Here is a 15,227-nt window from a genome sequence, read left to right as displayed (position 1 = left end):
CTGCAGTATCTAGGTTTATTTTAATTTTTGACCATATTTTTTTCTTTTGTTGAGACTTTTTAGGGGAAGGGTTAGCTCCAGAATTTGATTTGAAATCCAATATTAGATTACAAAATGTACTCATATATTTCTTAAATGTTTATTTTCAAGAAATCCATTATATGTCTCTTTAGTCTACAGAAGTGGCAGTTACTTCACTTCACTCAAAGTGAAGACTTGCCATGAAAGCAACGTTTTTCTGCAGCCACAAAAAGCAAGACCAATTGGAATTGTTGTAGTTGTTTTAAGTTCCAGAGAATAGTTAGGGCATCTTATTTTCAGAAGAGATCAATCAGCACACTATTTCAGGATCTACATAGTATGTCTCATAATTTTATTTACATATTCCTCTCACCAATTTACTCAGCTCACTGAATATGTTCTTATGTTTTCTGACATCAATTGTTCTTGTTGAAAAGTCAGTTATCTTACTGTTGTCTCTGTGTATGTGTTTTGTCTTTCCTTTCAGACTGTTTTCAGATCTTCTACTTATTGTGCTTAGGATATGTTGGGCTTCCTGGTTCATGACTTGTGCCCTTCTGTAAATTTGGAAAATTCTTAGCTAGTATCTTCTCAAATGCAGTTTCTTTTCTATTTTCTCATTTCCTTCTAGAACTCTGATTAGATATATGTTAGATATTTTCACTCTGTCCTCCTTATCTGTTCCTCTCTTATACTTCTATCATTTTCTTAGACCTTATCTTTCAGTTCATTAATTCTCTTTAGAAGTAGTTTGAAAATTTTGATATGATTTTTTTAAGGTTACAATGATTATTTTTATTTTCACCTTTAGAAGCCTTATTTAGGTTTTTTGTTTGTTTTCCCAAGACTGCATAGTATAATTTTGTATGGTCTTTTTTTGCCTGGTCGTATTTTCAAACTTCTCTTAAACGTATTAACTCAGTTATGTTCTGAGTCTGATATTTCTGTATTTGAAGCATTTCCATTCTGATTTTGCTCTGTGTTTCTTGGGTCTTGTTACTGGTGTCTTGCGTCCTTTGTGTTTTGTGACTGTGTTGCTCTTTGTAATATTTGGGGAATTCTGAGGCTTGGTTTTAATTTCTATTCCAATAGTAAGGATTTGTGTATTTACTTCTCTAGCTGATATCATTAGTTTGATTCACGGATTTGTGTGAAGACCAGTTAAACTTATAGTTACAAGTTCTTAGAAGGAATTCTCACTCACCCTTCTTCCATAGTCAGTATTAAGGCAGGCAAGTTTTCTTCTTAACCTCTTCTGAACAGTGGATTTCCTTCTCATTCACTCTTTTTTTTTTTTTTTTTAAGAGAGAGAGAATTTTTTAATATTTATTTCCTTTAGTTTTTGGCGGACACAACATCTGTGTTTGTATGTGGTGCTGAGGATCGAACCTGGGCAGCTTGCATGCCAGGCAAGTGCGCTACTGCTTGAGCCACATCCCCAGCCCCTCATTCACTCTTATTCTGAGGTTTGGTCCTAGCTCTTTGCAAGGGCTCTTATACCATCATTAGTAGTCCCTACATGTTCTGTTGCATGCACCCAGTGTAGCCTTCAGAACCAAGGCAGGAACAGGCAAAAACTAGCTTTGGCATTCATCTCCTAAAGGTCCTCCTTTCATTCTGTTTTTAGTTGCTAAGTATTTCTTGGTTTTGTTTGTTTGTTTTCTTACTATCAAAATGCTTTAAACAAGATATATTTCTTTCTTTTTTTTGGGGGGGGGAGAGGCTGCGTAGCTACCAGGGATTCAACTTAGGGTCTCACCAAGTTGCTTAGTGCCTCACTTTTGCTGAGGCTGGCTTTGAACTCGTGATCCTCCTGCCTCAGCTATCCCAATACAACCCCAATACATCCTGAGCTGCTGGGATTACAATTGTGCACCACCGCACCCAACTAACAAAATATATTTTTAAAAATACATTCCATGGTATTTAGTTGTTTTCATCAGGAGGGTCATTCATTCTTCCTCAGAAAGAAGTTGGTTAGTGTACTCTGTTTTGTTTGTCATTGATGATCATTGTCTCTGGTTCTGATATTTCATTAAGCCTGTTAATTCAGGAGCAGATTTTGGTATCTAGCATTAGATGGTAGAGAAACTATATTTGTGTGTTTGGCTTACTTATCATTATATCTGGAGGTCATGATTTTTTATTTTACAAATATAATGACACTAAATTCTCACTATTCCCATCTTTGCCCCTTCTACCACTAGGGACCTAATTAAATTTATGGTGTGGATATAGGAAATAATTATTATTAATAAAATAATTTGCCACCTTAATCTTGTAAGCAGTGTGCGTTAACAATGGATGTACCTTCCTTTCCAGCTTAATTACACGGATGCTACAAAGAGATCCCAAGAGGAGGGCCTCTCTAGAAGAAATCGAAAACCATCCATGGCTTCAGGGAGTGGACCCTTCACCAGCCACAAAGTATAACATACCCCTTGTGTCATACAAAAATCTCTCTGAAGAGGAGCACAACAGTATCATTCAGCGCATGGTGCTTGGGGACATAGCGGATCGAGATGCCATTGTTGAGTATGTCAGTGCTTATCAATACAGGGGACCACAGCTTTAGGATTCCCAGAATGGGCTTTCTTCCTTATTCTTCAGAGCCTTCAGATACTGTGTATTGGATAGAGTTCTAGTTAATAGGAACTGTCATTTACCTCTAGCATTCCTGGTCCAGTGCTTCACACAGATGGTCAAGTAAACAAAACTGGGTGGTGGTGGTGGTGAGTGCTGTGGCCTTTCTGACTTTCTGTGGGGTATATTGGGATAGCTTGTTTTGTGTCTCAGTATGAACCCTGTCTGTAGATATACATCCTCTTCATTCTTGTGTCTCCTGCTGGTCCCCATAGTGAGTACGGAGACCAGGAAGCACCATGAGCTTAGACTGACTAAATCGGGGGTTGGTAAATGCATATTATTAAAAGTAAGTTTTATTCAACCACAGTTATAGCCATTAGTTTTGTACTATAATGATTGGCTGTCTATCTTCTTCAGAGTCCTTGCTGCAGCAACCTGGAACCTGCAAGTTATGCAAGTTGTTAATTAAAGCCAAAGCCTTTTTTTTTTTTTTTTTGCAGGGGATGGGGTTGGTATTGGGATAGAACCTAGGGCGTTGTTCATGCTAGGCAAGTGCTCCCCCAGGTTCATCTTCAAAGTTAGTTTTCAATAACCTGAGCAGTTTGAAATCAAGCAAAATGCAGATTAAAGATGCACTTGCTTTGTTCTAATGATGTATTTAGTCTGTACTTTTTTGTAAAAAGTACAGACTAAATACATGCAGCATTTCTATAAATGAAAAGTCAAAAATTATTTAATGTATTGAAAGATAGTGAGTATGAGGAAAAGAGGATATAACCTGGGAGATAAAAAAGATGTTCTCTTCAGGGTTTCTTGTGGCCTTATCATGAGATCTAACCCATCACCTTGATCTAGTGGAGAAGAGGCCCCAGGCTGACCCACAGCCCCTGCCATGTGTTGGCCATTTGGGGGTGCACCAGCAGTAGACTAGTCTCTAAGAAGGGTGGGGTATGTATAAGGGACATATCTTAAGGGTGAGTTTTTTCCTCCTCCTTTCAATACTGGGGATTGAAACCAAGGGACACTCTTCCACAGAACTGCATCCCTGACCCTTTTTATTTTTTTAACTTTGAGACAGGGTCTTGCTAAGTTGCCTAGGCTGGCCTCGAATTTACAGTCCTCCTTCAGCCTCTAGAGTAGCTGGGATTACAGATATGTACCACCATGAGGGTATTTTTAGTATACTGGAAAAGGGATATACAAAAATAAACTCAGGTTCTCAGTTTAAATACAAATATCTACAGATTGCCAAAGTATATCATGAGTCTTCATAGATCAACCCATAGCTACTCAGATGACTTAAGCAGAGAAGAGAACATTTTGCCATTTCTGCTGTGGACAATCACTTTAGGAATGTGTAGAAAATGCTTTTTTTATTTTGAATGGGTAAAAGCTGTTTGTTTCTTCCTGAATTGGCCCAGTGTTCTTAACTTAAATACAAATAAGCATACATAGTTGTGTCATATAGAACTACTTAATTAATCATGTAAATTTAGTTTAAATTCAAAGGGGATGTAAGTTTAAATGGTTCAGGTAGCTGCAGTTTGCCCATTCACTAGCTTCCCAAGCATAGCAGGAGCTGGGAAACCCAAGGTCACTCACTACTTTCTGAGTGAGTCTTACTTCTTGCCAGCTGCTCATGTTATGGAGAAGCTACTCATTCTGAGGACAAGCCCTGAGACTTACAGTATGTCCCCGTATCACTGCTAACTGCCGCCTTTGACACGCAGCTGAAAAAACAACTCTGAGAAGTCATTCTGCCCCCTGAATTTCACCTTGGCCTCTTCCTTTCTGGCCCTGCCCTGCCCTGCTGTGCCCCGTCCCACCCTCCTTTGGATGTTTCTCCTTCTCCCCTGCATATTTTATAAAAAGTGATCTTGGAATCATTTCTTTCTTAAAGTGTTCATTATCTATTTTCGATAAATGCAAAGTCTCTGAAAATCATAGTTACATCTTTTTGGAACTTGTAGGGGTTTTCTGAAACACACTTATGGAATGTCCCATGACAGGCCAGCCACAGGAAAGCAGACAGACCATGTGCCTTGTTTGACATTGTGCCCCAGTACCTAGCCAGCACAGTGCCTGCACAGATGAAGTACTCTGCAAGCATTACCATTTAAACAGACGAGTAAATAAAATATATTGATTTTATTTAAAGAAGAGGTCAGTGACATACTTTCAATTAATTGATGGTAGCAGTTCTGTAATACCTAAAATGCTAATAAGCATAGAGTGTGAAAATAACATTTCCTAATTTTTTTGATACTAGCATTTCAGTGCACATTCATGTAACACAGACTTTGTCTTCATTTTGGTTTTTTTGGTACTAGGGATTGAACTCAGCGGCACTTGACCACGGAGCCATATCCCTAGCCCTATTTTGTATTTCATTTAGAGACAGGGTCTCACTGAGTTGCTTACGATCTCACTAAGTTGCTGAAGTTGGCTTTAAACTTGCCATCCTCCTGCCTCAGCCTTCTGAGCTAGCTACTGGGATTACAGGGGTGTACCACCACACCCGGCTTCATTTTGTTCTTTTAATGGAAGCAAATAGGCAGTTTAACAAATACACTACATACAAGTTAAATTTTCAAATAATGTTTATGTTCTTAGAAGCACCATTACTTTTTCTTATGGATCTGAAACTGACATCCAACCCAGCTGCTATTCTGCCGTTTTTTTTGTTTTTTCTCCCACTGAAAATGAATATTTTTATGCAGTTGTTTTTTAGACTTTCGAGAGTGACCTAATTTGTTTGTTTTTCTGGTTTACATTTTGCATACTTTTAAAGCTTCCCAAATGAATTTCATTTGCTTGTACTTTTGTGTTTTTTTCTAATTCTTATTTTAAAAAAGCCTATCTCTAGCTTATGTTTGTTCTCATCTCGTTTTTCTCAGAGCACTGGAAACCAACAGGTATAACCACATCACGGCCACTTACTTCTTGCTTGCTGAAAGGATCCTGAGAGAAAAGCAAGAAAAAGAAATACAAACTAGATCTGCCAGCCCTAGCAATATCAAGGCCCAGTTTAGGTGAGAAAAATGTCTTCACTGATTTTAGTAAGTTACGTTTTGAAATAGTGAACTATTTTGTGTGAATGCTTCCTAAATCTAGGGTGAGAGGGTCTTAACAGTGATGGCAGCCTCATTGGAGAGGGCAGACCTGGGCTTCTGGGGGCAGCTGAGGTCTTGGTTCTCTCATCACCAGCTGCTTCCCTTCTTGGGCTCAGTGGGGGATGGTGGGGTAGGTAGCTGTTGAAGAAACAGCCTCCAGCCAGTATGTCTGCTAGTTGTTTTCATTAAATTTCTTCCAAATCTGACATGTATTGCTTTCTTAAGTTTTTATCCCGGAAACAATGTTGAATTTTCTTTTCTTTTTCTTTTTTTTTTTTAAGAGAGAGAGAATTTATTAATATTTATTTTTTAGTTTTCAGTGAACACAACATCTTTATTTTTATGTGGTGTTGAGGATCAAACCCAGCACCCCCCGCGTGCCAGGCAAGCGCATTACTGCTTGGGCCACATCCCCAGCCCTTCCCTCTTTTTTTGAAATAATTTTTAAAGATACATAGGGTATTTTTGTGCCATCTATGCTATCTCAGGATTTTAGGTATTGGGCAGTCAGATCAGCTAGTCAGTTCATCAGCTGCTTGACTTTTCTGTGATGTAGTTGCCTAATTTGTGAAATGGGTATAGTACTATTTACTTATTGGGATTGTAGTGAGGGGTAAACAAATGACTATACATTAAGGTCTAAGACCAGGCTATTTGTTTGCTCCCATTGTTAGAACTGTCTAAATCACCACTTTCATCTTTAATAGAGTAGTTCTACCAGGCTTTGTAATTTGCAGAGTGAAGCATAGACTGAGGGGGTTAATAATCATGATATCATCCGAGGTTACTGTCATCAAGTCTATGTAAACTTAGACAGGTGACTCTGTGGCTTGATTTCTTCATCTGTTAAAAGGTGGATAAATAATAGCATTGAGTTGTTGTGGGGTTCAGTGAATTAATCTTGCACAGTTCTTGTAGCACTGACTGGCTTCTAGTAAACACACAGTCATTTGAACTCCATTCAAGATTCATTTGTAATTTTTTTTTAGCAGTTTTGCTTTGTCTTTGAGATGATTTTTCTCCCATTTCTGTGGCTATAAAGATTACTTACTTAGTTTTACAGTGTTGAGTGCAGATTTGTACTCAATATGTGAGTTGTTTAATGTTTTGATTATCTCACATTAACAACCATTGGTTGAGGAACACCTTTTGAGGATACTGCCCCCTACAGCTGAGGCACTTATCCTTGTTTCTGGGTGTGGACTCTCAGGGTGGATTTTGGCTTTAAGTTGGAGGAAGGAAAGCCATCCACCTGTGTGTGGTCTGTATCTTATTCTCATTCTCACATTGATTGACCGCAGTTCATAAAGTACCTCATGTGCCACCACAGGGAGTTGCTCAGTGTGTGCTGGGGTATCTGAGCAGCTGCTCAGGTTTGAAATAGCTCCACTGTGCAGGGCCACACAGCCCATAGAGCTGGTATGATTGTGTCGATGGAAGATGACTTTTCCAGAGATGCTCTTGATCTTAAAAATATTATTAAACACTTACCTGTTACAAAGTACCTGCAGTGGCTCTGAAAGATAGCTTACTTCCTCCTTGAAGGGTAGGATGAGGCTCTGAGTTGGGGTAAGGATGTCTGTTGTAAAATCCCTAGGCAGTTTTTTAAAGTTATAGATTTAATTGGGTTTTATTTTTAGGCTACAAAAATTGGTGTGAAATGAAAATGTCACAGTGTGAAAATGACTGTTTTAAATGTCTCTGGCATCTACTATTCCTCTGGGCAGAGAGGACAGTTGAGAATTGAAACATGTTTTTTCAAAACAGAGGCTAGAGAGCCTCATTTTTGTAAGTTCTCTTTGGCCACCAGGCAGTGTTCTCATCATTTAGGTGACTTCAAATCAAAGAATAAAATCAAAGTTTAAATAATAAGTCAGTTTTTCTATCTAGTACACTTGTGTGGACATCCCAAAATGTGCTTATTTACACTTAGTGTTTTTTATTGGAGAGGAGATGCACATATGCTAATTATACTTCACCTTTAAACTATTTCCATTTATTTGTATTAATGCTCAGCTTTTGCCCCATCATATAAAATCAGTACTTGGAATTTGAGGTGAATCTTTTCTAGCAATAATATAACTTTAAAGGAACAAAATACATGTGCTGTTCAACTTTTGAAAAGCTTGTGCTTTCTCAAGAGATTTATCTTGTAGCATAAAACTTTTATGTAGATGCAGTTGGTCTTTGCCCCATTTTCTTTCCTGATGCCTATGATGAAGTTTGCCCATGTTTCAAATGATGTTTTCCCTTCTGGCATCCTTGCTGAAGTTTGCAGATGTGAAATGGGTTTTCAAGGCTCCTGCTGCTTTTCCCTTTCAAGTCTGTAGATTTTGTCCCAGTAAGTTTTCATAGTGTCCCTTACTAATGTGTGCATGTGACTCCATGGCTCTTTTCTTTTCCCATCTGTTACACAGGCAGTCATGGCCAACCAAAATCGATGTACCTCAGGACCTTGAGGATGACCTCACGGCTACACCTTTGTCCCATGCGACTGTTCCCCAGTCTCCTGCGCGGGCTGCTGACAATGTCCTTAATGGCCACAGGAGCAAAGGCCTGTGTGATTCAGCGAAGAAAGACGACCTGCAGGAGTTGGCTGGACCAGCACTCTCCACAGTGCCACCCACAACCTTAAAACCCACCGCCAGTGGGCGGAAGTGTCTGTTTAGGGTGGAGGAAGATGAGGAGGAGGATGAAGAGGATAAGAAACCCATGTCCCTCTCAACACAAGTGGTTCTGCGCCGTAAGCCCTCAGTGACCAACCGTCTGACATCTAGGAAGAGTGCTCCTGTCCTCAACCAGATCTTTGAAGAAGGGGAATCCGATGATGAATTCGACATGGATGAGAATCTGCCTCCCAAGTTGAGCAGGTTAAAGATGAACATTGCTTCCCCCGGGACTGTCCACAAACGCTACCACCGGAGGAAAAGTCAGGGCCGAGGCTCCAGCTGCAGTAGTTCAGAAACCAGTGACGATGATTCTGAAAGCCGGAGGCGCCTGGATAAAGATAGCGGGTTCACCTACTCTTGGCACCGCCGGGATAGCAGTGAGGGCCCCCCTGGCAGCGAGGGGGATGGCGGGGGCCAGAGCAAGCCAAGCAATGGCAGTGGAGGGGCGGACAAGGCCAGCCCCAGTGAGAACAATGCTGGTGGGGGCAGCCCCTCCAGTGGCTCTGGTGGCAACCCCACCAACACTTCAGGCAGCACGCGCCGCTGTGCTGGCCCCAGCAACTCCATGCAGCTGGCCTCTCGCAGTGCGGGGGAGCTCGTGGAGAGCCTCAAACTCATGAGCCTCTGCCTCGGCTCCCAGCTTCACGGCAGCACCAAGTACATTATTGATCCCCAGAAGGGCTTGTCGTTTTCCAGTGTGAAGGTCCAGGAAAAGTCCACATGGAAAATGTGCATCAGCTCCACAGGGAACGCAGGGCAGGCCCCCACAGTGGGCAGTATAAAGTTTTTCTCTGACCACATGGCAGATACCACCACTGAATTGGAACGAATAAAGAACAGGAATCTGAAAAATAACGTGCTCCAGCTACCTCTGTGTGAAAAGACCATCTCTGTGAACATTCAGCGGAACCCTAAGGAGGGGCTGCTGTGTGCCTCTAGCCAGGCCAGCTGCTGCCACGTCATCTGACTACGGCCCACTGACCACTGGCACACCTCCTGCTCAGAGCCGCAAAGACCGGCTCACTTCACTGTTTCCTTTCTGTTTTACTCTTTGAAAGTGGGTGTTCTGAGCAATTATTTATCACCTTTTCATTTGTTCTTCTGATGCTGTGACAATGCATGGTCTTTGTGCATGCTGCTAGACTCTTCTTTCCCAGCCGAAAAGTCTACTGTGTAATTTTTACATTCATAATTTTAATGTGGATGATCAGGATTCAATTAAAATGTATCTTTGGAACCTAACGTAAATGGAGCACTTAGAAATTTGATGTTCTGCACTTAACCTAGAGAGAGAAAATGCTTTTGTTTCCTTGTTAAAAAAAAAAAAAAATCTAAATTCCTGTCCTGACCTTCTGTGATACGGAAACTCCGTGCTCTGAGGCACACTGTGGTGTCTGAGACAGAACCAAAGCAATAACGTGGTGAAGCCGACAGGCCTGGGTGCGAGCCCATGCTGCCCAGCCCAGCCGCCCAGGGCCTGTGCAGAGCAGAGGACAGCAAGCATCTGCACTGAGAACCTTAGAACTATGATTTAAACATACCCACACCTGTTTGTCTTAAGCTATAGTTCGAAAAAAAAGTTTGGGCTCTTAAAATTTAACTGAAGAAGATTTTCTTGTTTTTGTAATAGGTGAGATAAAGTACTTAGATTTGTAAGGCAGCTTCCCCTGTAGTGATGAATTACAAGCAGACAATCTTTTGTAATGTGACAAAGTGAATTAATGTCTTAACTCTACTTGTAGAGTATATGTCTGTCTAACAGAACAGAAAGATGCTCTGTGTAAATTCCTTCCTGTAGGGCACGCTGCAGGTAATCCTTCAAAATCATATCGATAGAAGAAACTGGAGGGCCTAGTACAGAAGCAGAGGTGCACACACATGTTGGCAAGTCAAAACTCGTAAATTAAAACAAGTAAGTTTTGTTTTTTAGGAATTTGTTAACTAGGTTGTCTCTTTTGTTAATTCCATTCCATTCCATCCTTTGGCTCAGCTAGCTATGAAAATTGGCTGATTAAAAATATACATGAAAGGGTAAAATTCACACAGCAAACAAAAATGCACAAAGCCTGCTTTGTAACTCCCCCCGTAAGTGTTTCCCTTTGCCTTCCTGCCAAACAATAATCAAAGAACTCTTGCTTTAAACTATTCCTGTATAAAGACTACTTTGACCAGATAATCATCTCTCCTGGCATTCATTCTTGTAGGATGCAATATATTGCAGATTGTGAATTTTAGCAGGAGCCAGATCTATTTTTTCATGCTATGTCCTGGGGGCGTCTTAGAAACAGTGCTTATCAACATTGGTGATAGGATGTGACTGGGCTGTGGGCCCTTCCCCTCCTGTCATGGCTCCAGGTGAGGAACTGAGATGCATCTGGTCACGTACTTGAGAGAGTGGGCAGAGCACCAAAGAGCTGCATTACGTTGGTCACGGTTTCTTCAAGTACTACTCAACTGACTCTGCTACTTTAGGAATAATATATTTTACTCAGAACTCTGAACTTCACAGTATATCTAACTATACTAAGTAAAATGATACTTAAAATGCTTAATTTACTTTCTAGACCTAGGCTAGCTAGATACGTTTTAAGCTACAGCTCTAGTTCATTGTGATATTTATCATTGAAAGCTATGAAAATAGATGTGTGGGTGAAGCCATAGAACATATTTGCTTGAAACTTTTGAGCAGGGATCATATAAAGGGCCAGAAATAAGATGTGTGGTTCACATAGATCGTGAGCGTAACATCTGTATTAAACGTAGGAGAGAAGTTTATAAAGGGCATTGGCAATAAACTCTTTGTTGCAGCTGTTTTCCAAGTAATGTAAATACTTTTTCCTGTGATTATGTATAGCCTTGGAATGGCACCTTTTAACTAACCCACATGTATTTGGTTTTCAATGGTTTTTTATATTCAGATGTATATATGGTGCTCACTTTAGGATCAGCAGTGTTGACCATTTATGCTGCATAGCTGTATTATAGCCTTATTAGTTATGTGTGGTTGGGTGACCCTCTGGGTATACAGCTGTCTGTTTGAGTGTTGTCTAACTCATTTGTTGATAAGTGAATGATTGTGCATGTGTTGTATGTCATAGTATGTCGTCACATAAAAGGGAGGGAGCGGAAAACCATTACATTAAGATAATATTGGACCAAACTACTTACTTGCGCTAAACAGTTACTTGTACCCCTTAACCTGTCTTCAAAAGTTGCATATAGTTACAGTAGTGTATATTAAATATTGTGGGAAAACAGTTAGTCTTGTATTTTTCTGTATGTGTGTATATACATATAATTATGTACTTCTGGCAATTCTATCTGTATTTAAAGATGTGACAATCTTGACACCGATTTTAAGACTAGCCGTGAGACTGAATTAAAGATGATATCCCTACCAAGTGAAAATTGATGTGTGTTAAGAGGGTACAGAATTATCAACTGATTTGGTCAGTTGCTTCCAATTCTGGTTGATTTTCCTCATTGTGTAAACATTGGCAGGTATGTGACAAATGGGAAAATAACCCAAATAATAAAGTGACATATTGGTGTTCAGCAATATAAACTGTGTCCCGTGTTGTTTTTTTTTTTCTCATGAATGCAGCTTTGTGTTTTCCCAGCCTAGCCTACTTACACCCAGCTTCCCAATATTTCCCTAAATCTGCATCACCAGATGTGCCTCAAAAAGTAGTCAAGATGACCATTCTTGCTTTAAACTCAGGACCACCAATACCAAGTGGGTGCTAGGGTTGCCTATTAAACCTTGTTTCTCCATTTGATCTGCTTTCTTTACTTGGCTGACTGGTTACCATGCTCCCTGATAGCTGGATAAACTGAAGCAATTAGCACTTCTGCAAGTGCCCACTTTCCTCCTCCCATGTGTGTCGGCATGCTCTGCCCTTCTTCTGTTTGTGTGATTCCAGCATAGACCCTGTACCCCTGGCATCCACAACTGCTCCAGCCATTCTTTCCTGTCCCTTGTGTCATCAATCTTTGCTTCTCTACTAGACCATTCCTAATAGGAAACAACAAAGCAAACATGACTTTATCTCCCTCTTAAAATTTGTTCTCTCTGTAGCTATTGACACATTTCTCTATTCCTGTCCTCCAGTCAAGCCCATCTGAGCAGATAGACACTTGCGCTGTCACGCCACCAAAACTGCTTTGCCAAAGGTAAACAGTAACCTCCGAATGCTAAGTCTGTGGTCAGTTTTAAAAAACATCTTTATTAGCAATAAAAAGGGATAGCATATACAAGAGATGAATGTGCTATTGTAAACAGTCTTTAGAAGATGAATCACAGAGACTTGAATGAAGAACAAGAGGAAGTCACTGGGGATGTGACATAGAAGTGAATTCTAGGCACAGAGACAACAAGTGCAAAGTATTCCTAATACTTGAAAGGGTTAAAGACTGAAGATCCTTCCTCTAGGCCAGGAGTCTACAAACTAAAGCTTTGTCGCTGACAACTCTGTTAATAAAGTTTTATTGGAACACACAAACCAGCTTTATTGAAGTAGAATTCACATATCACAGAATTTGCCAGTTTAAATTATACACTTGGGTGGGTTTGAGAACACTCACTGATTTTATGCAACCATTACCATAATCCTGCAGTCTTTTAGTCCACCTGCTCCTCAACTGCTGAGCTGGGATGATCCAAGCTTCACTTTTCCTTTCTCTGCACTCAGTCTTGAGCTTATTCAGGCTAACACCTATATGCTAACAGAACCCCCGAAATATACTTAGTCCAGATCTTTCTCAACACCAAAATTCAACTATCCATTTGCTCTACTTGGATGTGTCTAATAAGTATCTCGGTATTCACAGGCCCAAAGCCCTTGGTCATCACTCTGAAATTCTTCATCAACCAGTGTTCTTCAGCTCATTAAATGGCACCTCCAAACCTTTATTTGTTTTCGACCAGTGAAAAGTCTTGGTGTCATTCTACACTCTTTTATCTCAACATCCAATCCATGAGCAAATCTTATTTGCCATTTAAAAGTTGAACCCTTCTTTGAAAAAATAAATAAAATTGACAGACCCTTAGCCATGCTAACGAAGAGAAGAAGAGAGAGAACTCAAATTACTAACATACGGGATGAAAAAGGTAGTATTACAACAGACACTTCAGAAATACAGAAGATAATCAGAAATTATTTTGAATCCTTATACTCCAATAAAATAGAAGATAGTGAAGGCATAGATAAATTCCTTAAGTCTTATGATCTGCCCAGATTGAGTCAGGAGGATATAGACAACCTAAACAGACCAATATCAATTGAGGAAATAGAAGAAACCATCAAAAGATTACCAACTAAGAAAAGCCCAGGACCGGATGGGTATACAGCAGAGTTTTACAAAACCTTTAAAGAGGAACTAACACCAATACTTTTCAAGCTATTTCAGGAAATAGAAAAAGAGGGAGAACTTCCAAATTCATTCTACGAGGCCAACATCACCCTGATTCCGAAACCAGACAAAGACACTTCAAAGAAAGAAAACTACAGACCCATATCTCTAATGAACCTTGATGCAAAAATCCTCAATAAAATTCTGGCGAATCGGATTCAAATACATATCAAAAAAATTATACACCATGATCAAGTAGGATTCATCCCTGGGATGCAAGGCTGGTTCAATATATGGAAATCAATAAATGTTATTCACCACATCAATAGACTTAAAAATAAGAACCATATGATCATCTCGATAGATGCAGAAAAAGCATTCGACAAAGTACAGCATCCCTTTATGTTCAAAACTCTAGAAAAATTAGGGATAACTGGAACATACCTCAACATTGTAAAAGCAATCTATGATAAGCCACAGACCAGCATCATTCTGAATGGAGAAAAATTGAAGGCATTCCCTCTAAGATCTGGTACAAGACAGGGATGCCCTCTCTCACCACTTCTGTTCAACATAGTCCTCGAAACACTGGCCAGAGCAATTAGACAGACGAAAGAAATTAAAGGCATAAAAATAGGAAAAGAAGAACTTAAATTATCACTATTTGCAGATGATATGATTCTATACCTAGCAGACCCAAAAGGGTCTACAAAGAAGCTATTAGAGCTAATAAATGAATTCAGCAAAGTGGCAGGATATAAGATCAACACGCATAAATCAAAGGCATTCCTGTATATCAGCGACAAATCCTCTGAAATGGAAATGAGGACAACCACTCCATTCACAATATCCCCCCCAAAAATAAAATACTTGGGAATCAACCTAACAAAAGAAGTGAAAGATTTATACAATGAAAATTACAGAACCCTAAAGAAAGATATAGAAGAAGACCTTAGAAGATGGAAAAATATACCCTGCTAATGGATAGGCAGAACTAACATCATCAAAATGGCGATATTACCAAAAGTTCTCTATATGTTCAATGCAATGCCAATCAAAATCCCAACAGCATTTCTTGTAGAAATAGATAAAAGAATCATGAAATTCATATGGAATAATAAAAGACCCAGAATAGCAAAAACAATGCTAAGCAGGAAGTGTGAATCAGGTGATATAGCGATACCAGACTTCAAACTATATTACAGAGCAATAGTGACAAAAACAGCATGGTACTGGTACCAAAACAGGCGGGTGGACCAATGGTACAGAATAGAGGACACAGTAACCAATCCACAAAACTACAATTATCTTATATTTGATAAAGGGGCTAAAAGCATGCAATGGAGGAAGGATAGCATCTTCAACAAATGGTGCTGGGAAAACTGGAAATCCATTTGCATCAAAATGAATCTGAATCCCTATCTCTCGCCATGCACAAAAGTTAACTCAAAATGGATCAAGGAGCTTGATATTAAATCAGAGACAC

General features: G+C 39.7%; 1 protein-coding gene across 3 annotated transcripts in view; it reads left to right on the top strand.

The window, feature by feature from the left end:
- The window catches only part of Snrk (SNF related kinase), a 47,853-nt gene extending 35,899 nt beyond the window's left edge, over window positions 1–11,954 (top strand). For all 3 annotated transcript variants that reach the window (XM_078038030.1, XM_078038029.1, XM_078038031.1), the window contains 3 exons: window positions 2,344–2,556; window positions 5,505–5,639; window positions 8,138–11,954. In XM_078038030.1, the coding sequence (XP_077894156.1) occupies window positions 2,344–2,556; window positions 5,505–5,639; window positions 8,138–9,356 (1,567 nt within the window). In that variant the 3' untranslated portion in view covers window positions 9,357–11,954. The remainder of the gene's footprint in view (window positions 1–2,343; window positions 2,557–5,504; window positions 5,640–8,137) is intronic.
- Window positions 11,955–15,227: the final 3,273 nt, after the last annotated feature.

The sequence above is a fragment of the Ictidomys tridecemlineatus genome, chromosome 2, assembly GCF_052094955.1.
Source record: "Ictidomys tridecemlineatus isolate mIctTri1 chromosome 2, mIctTri1.hap1, whole genome shotgun sequence".
Taxonomy (NCBI): Eukaryota; Metazoa; Chordata; class Mammalia; order Rodentia; family Sciuridae; genus Ictidomys; species Ictidomys tridecemlineatus.
This window is presented reverse-complemented; position numbering and strand designations above follow the sequence as displayed.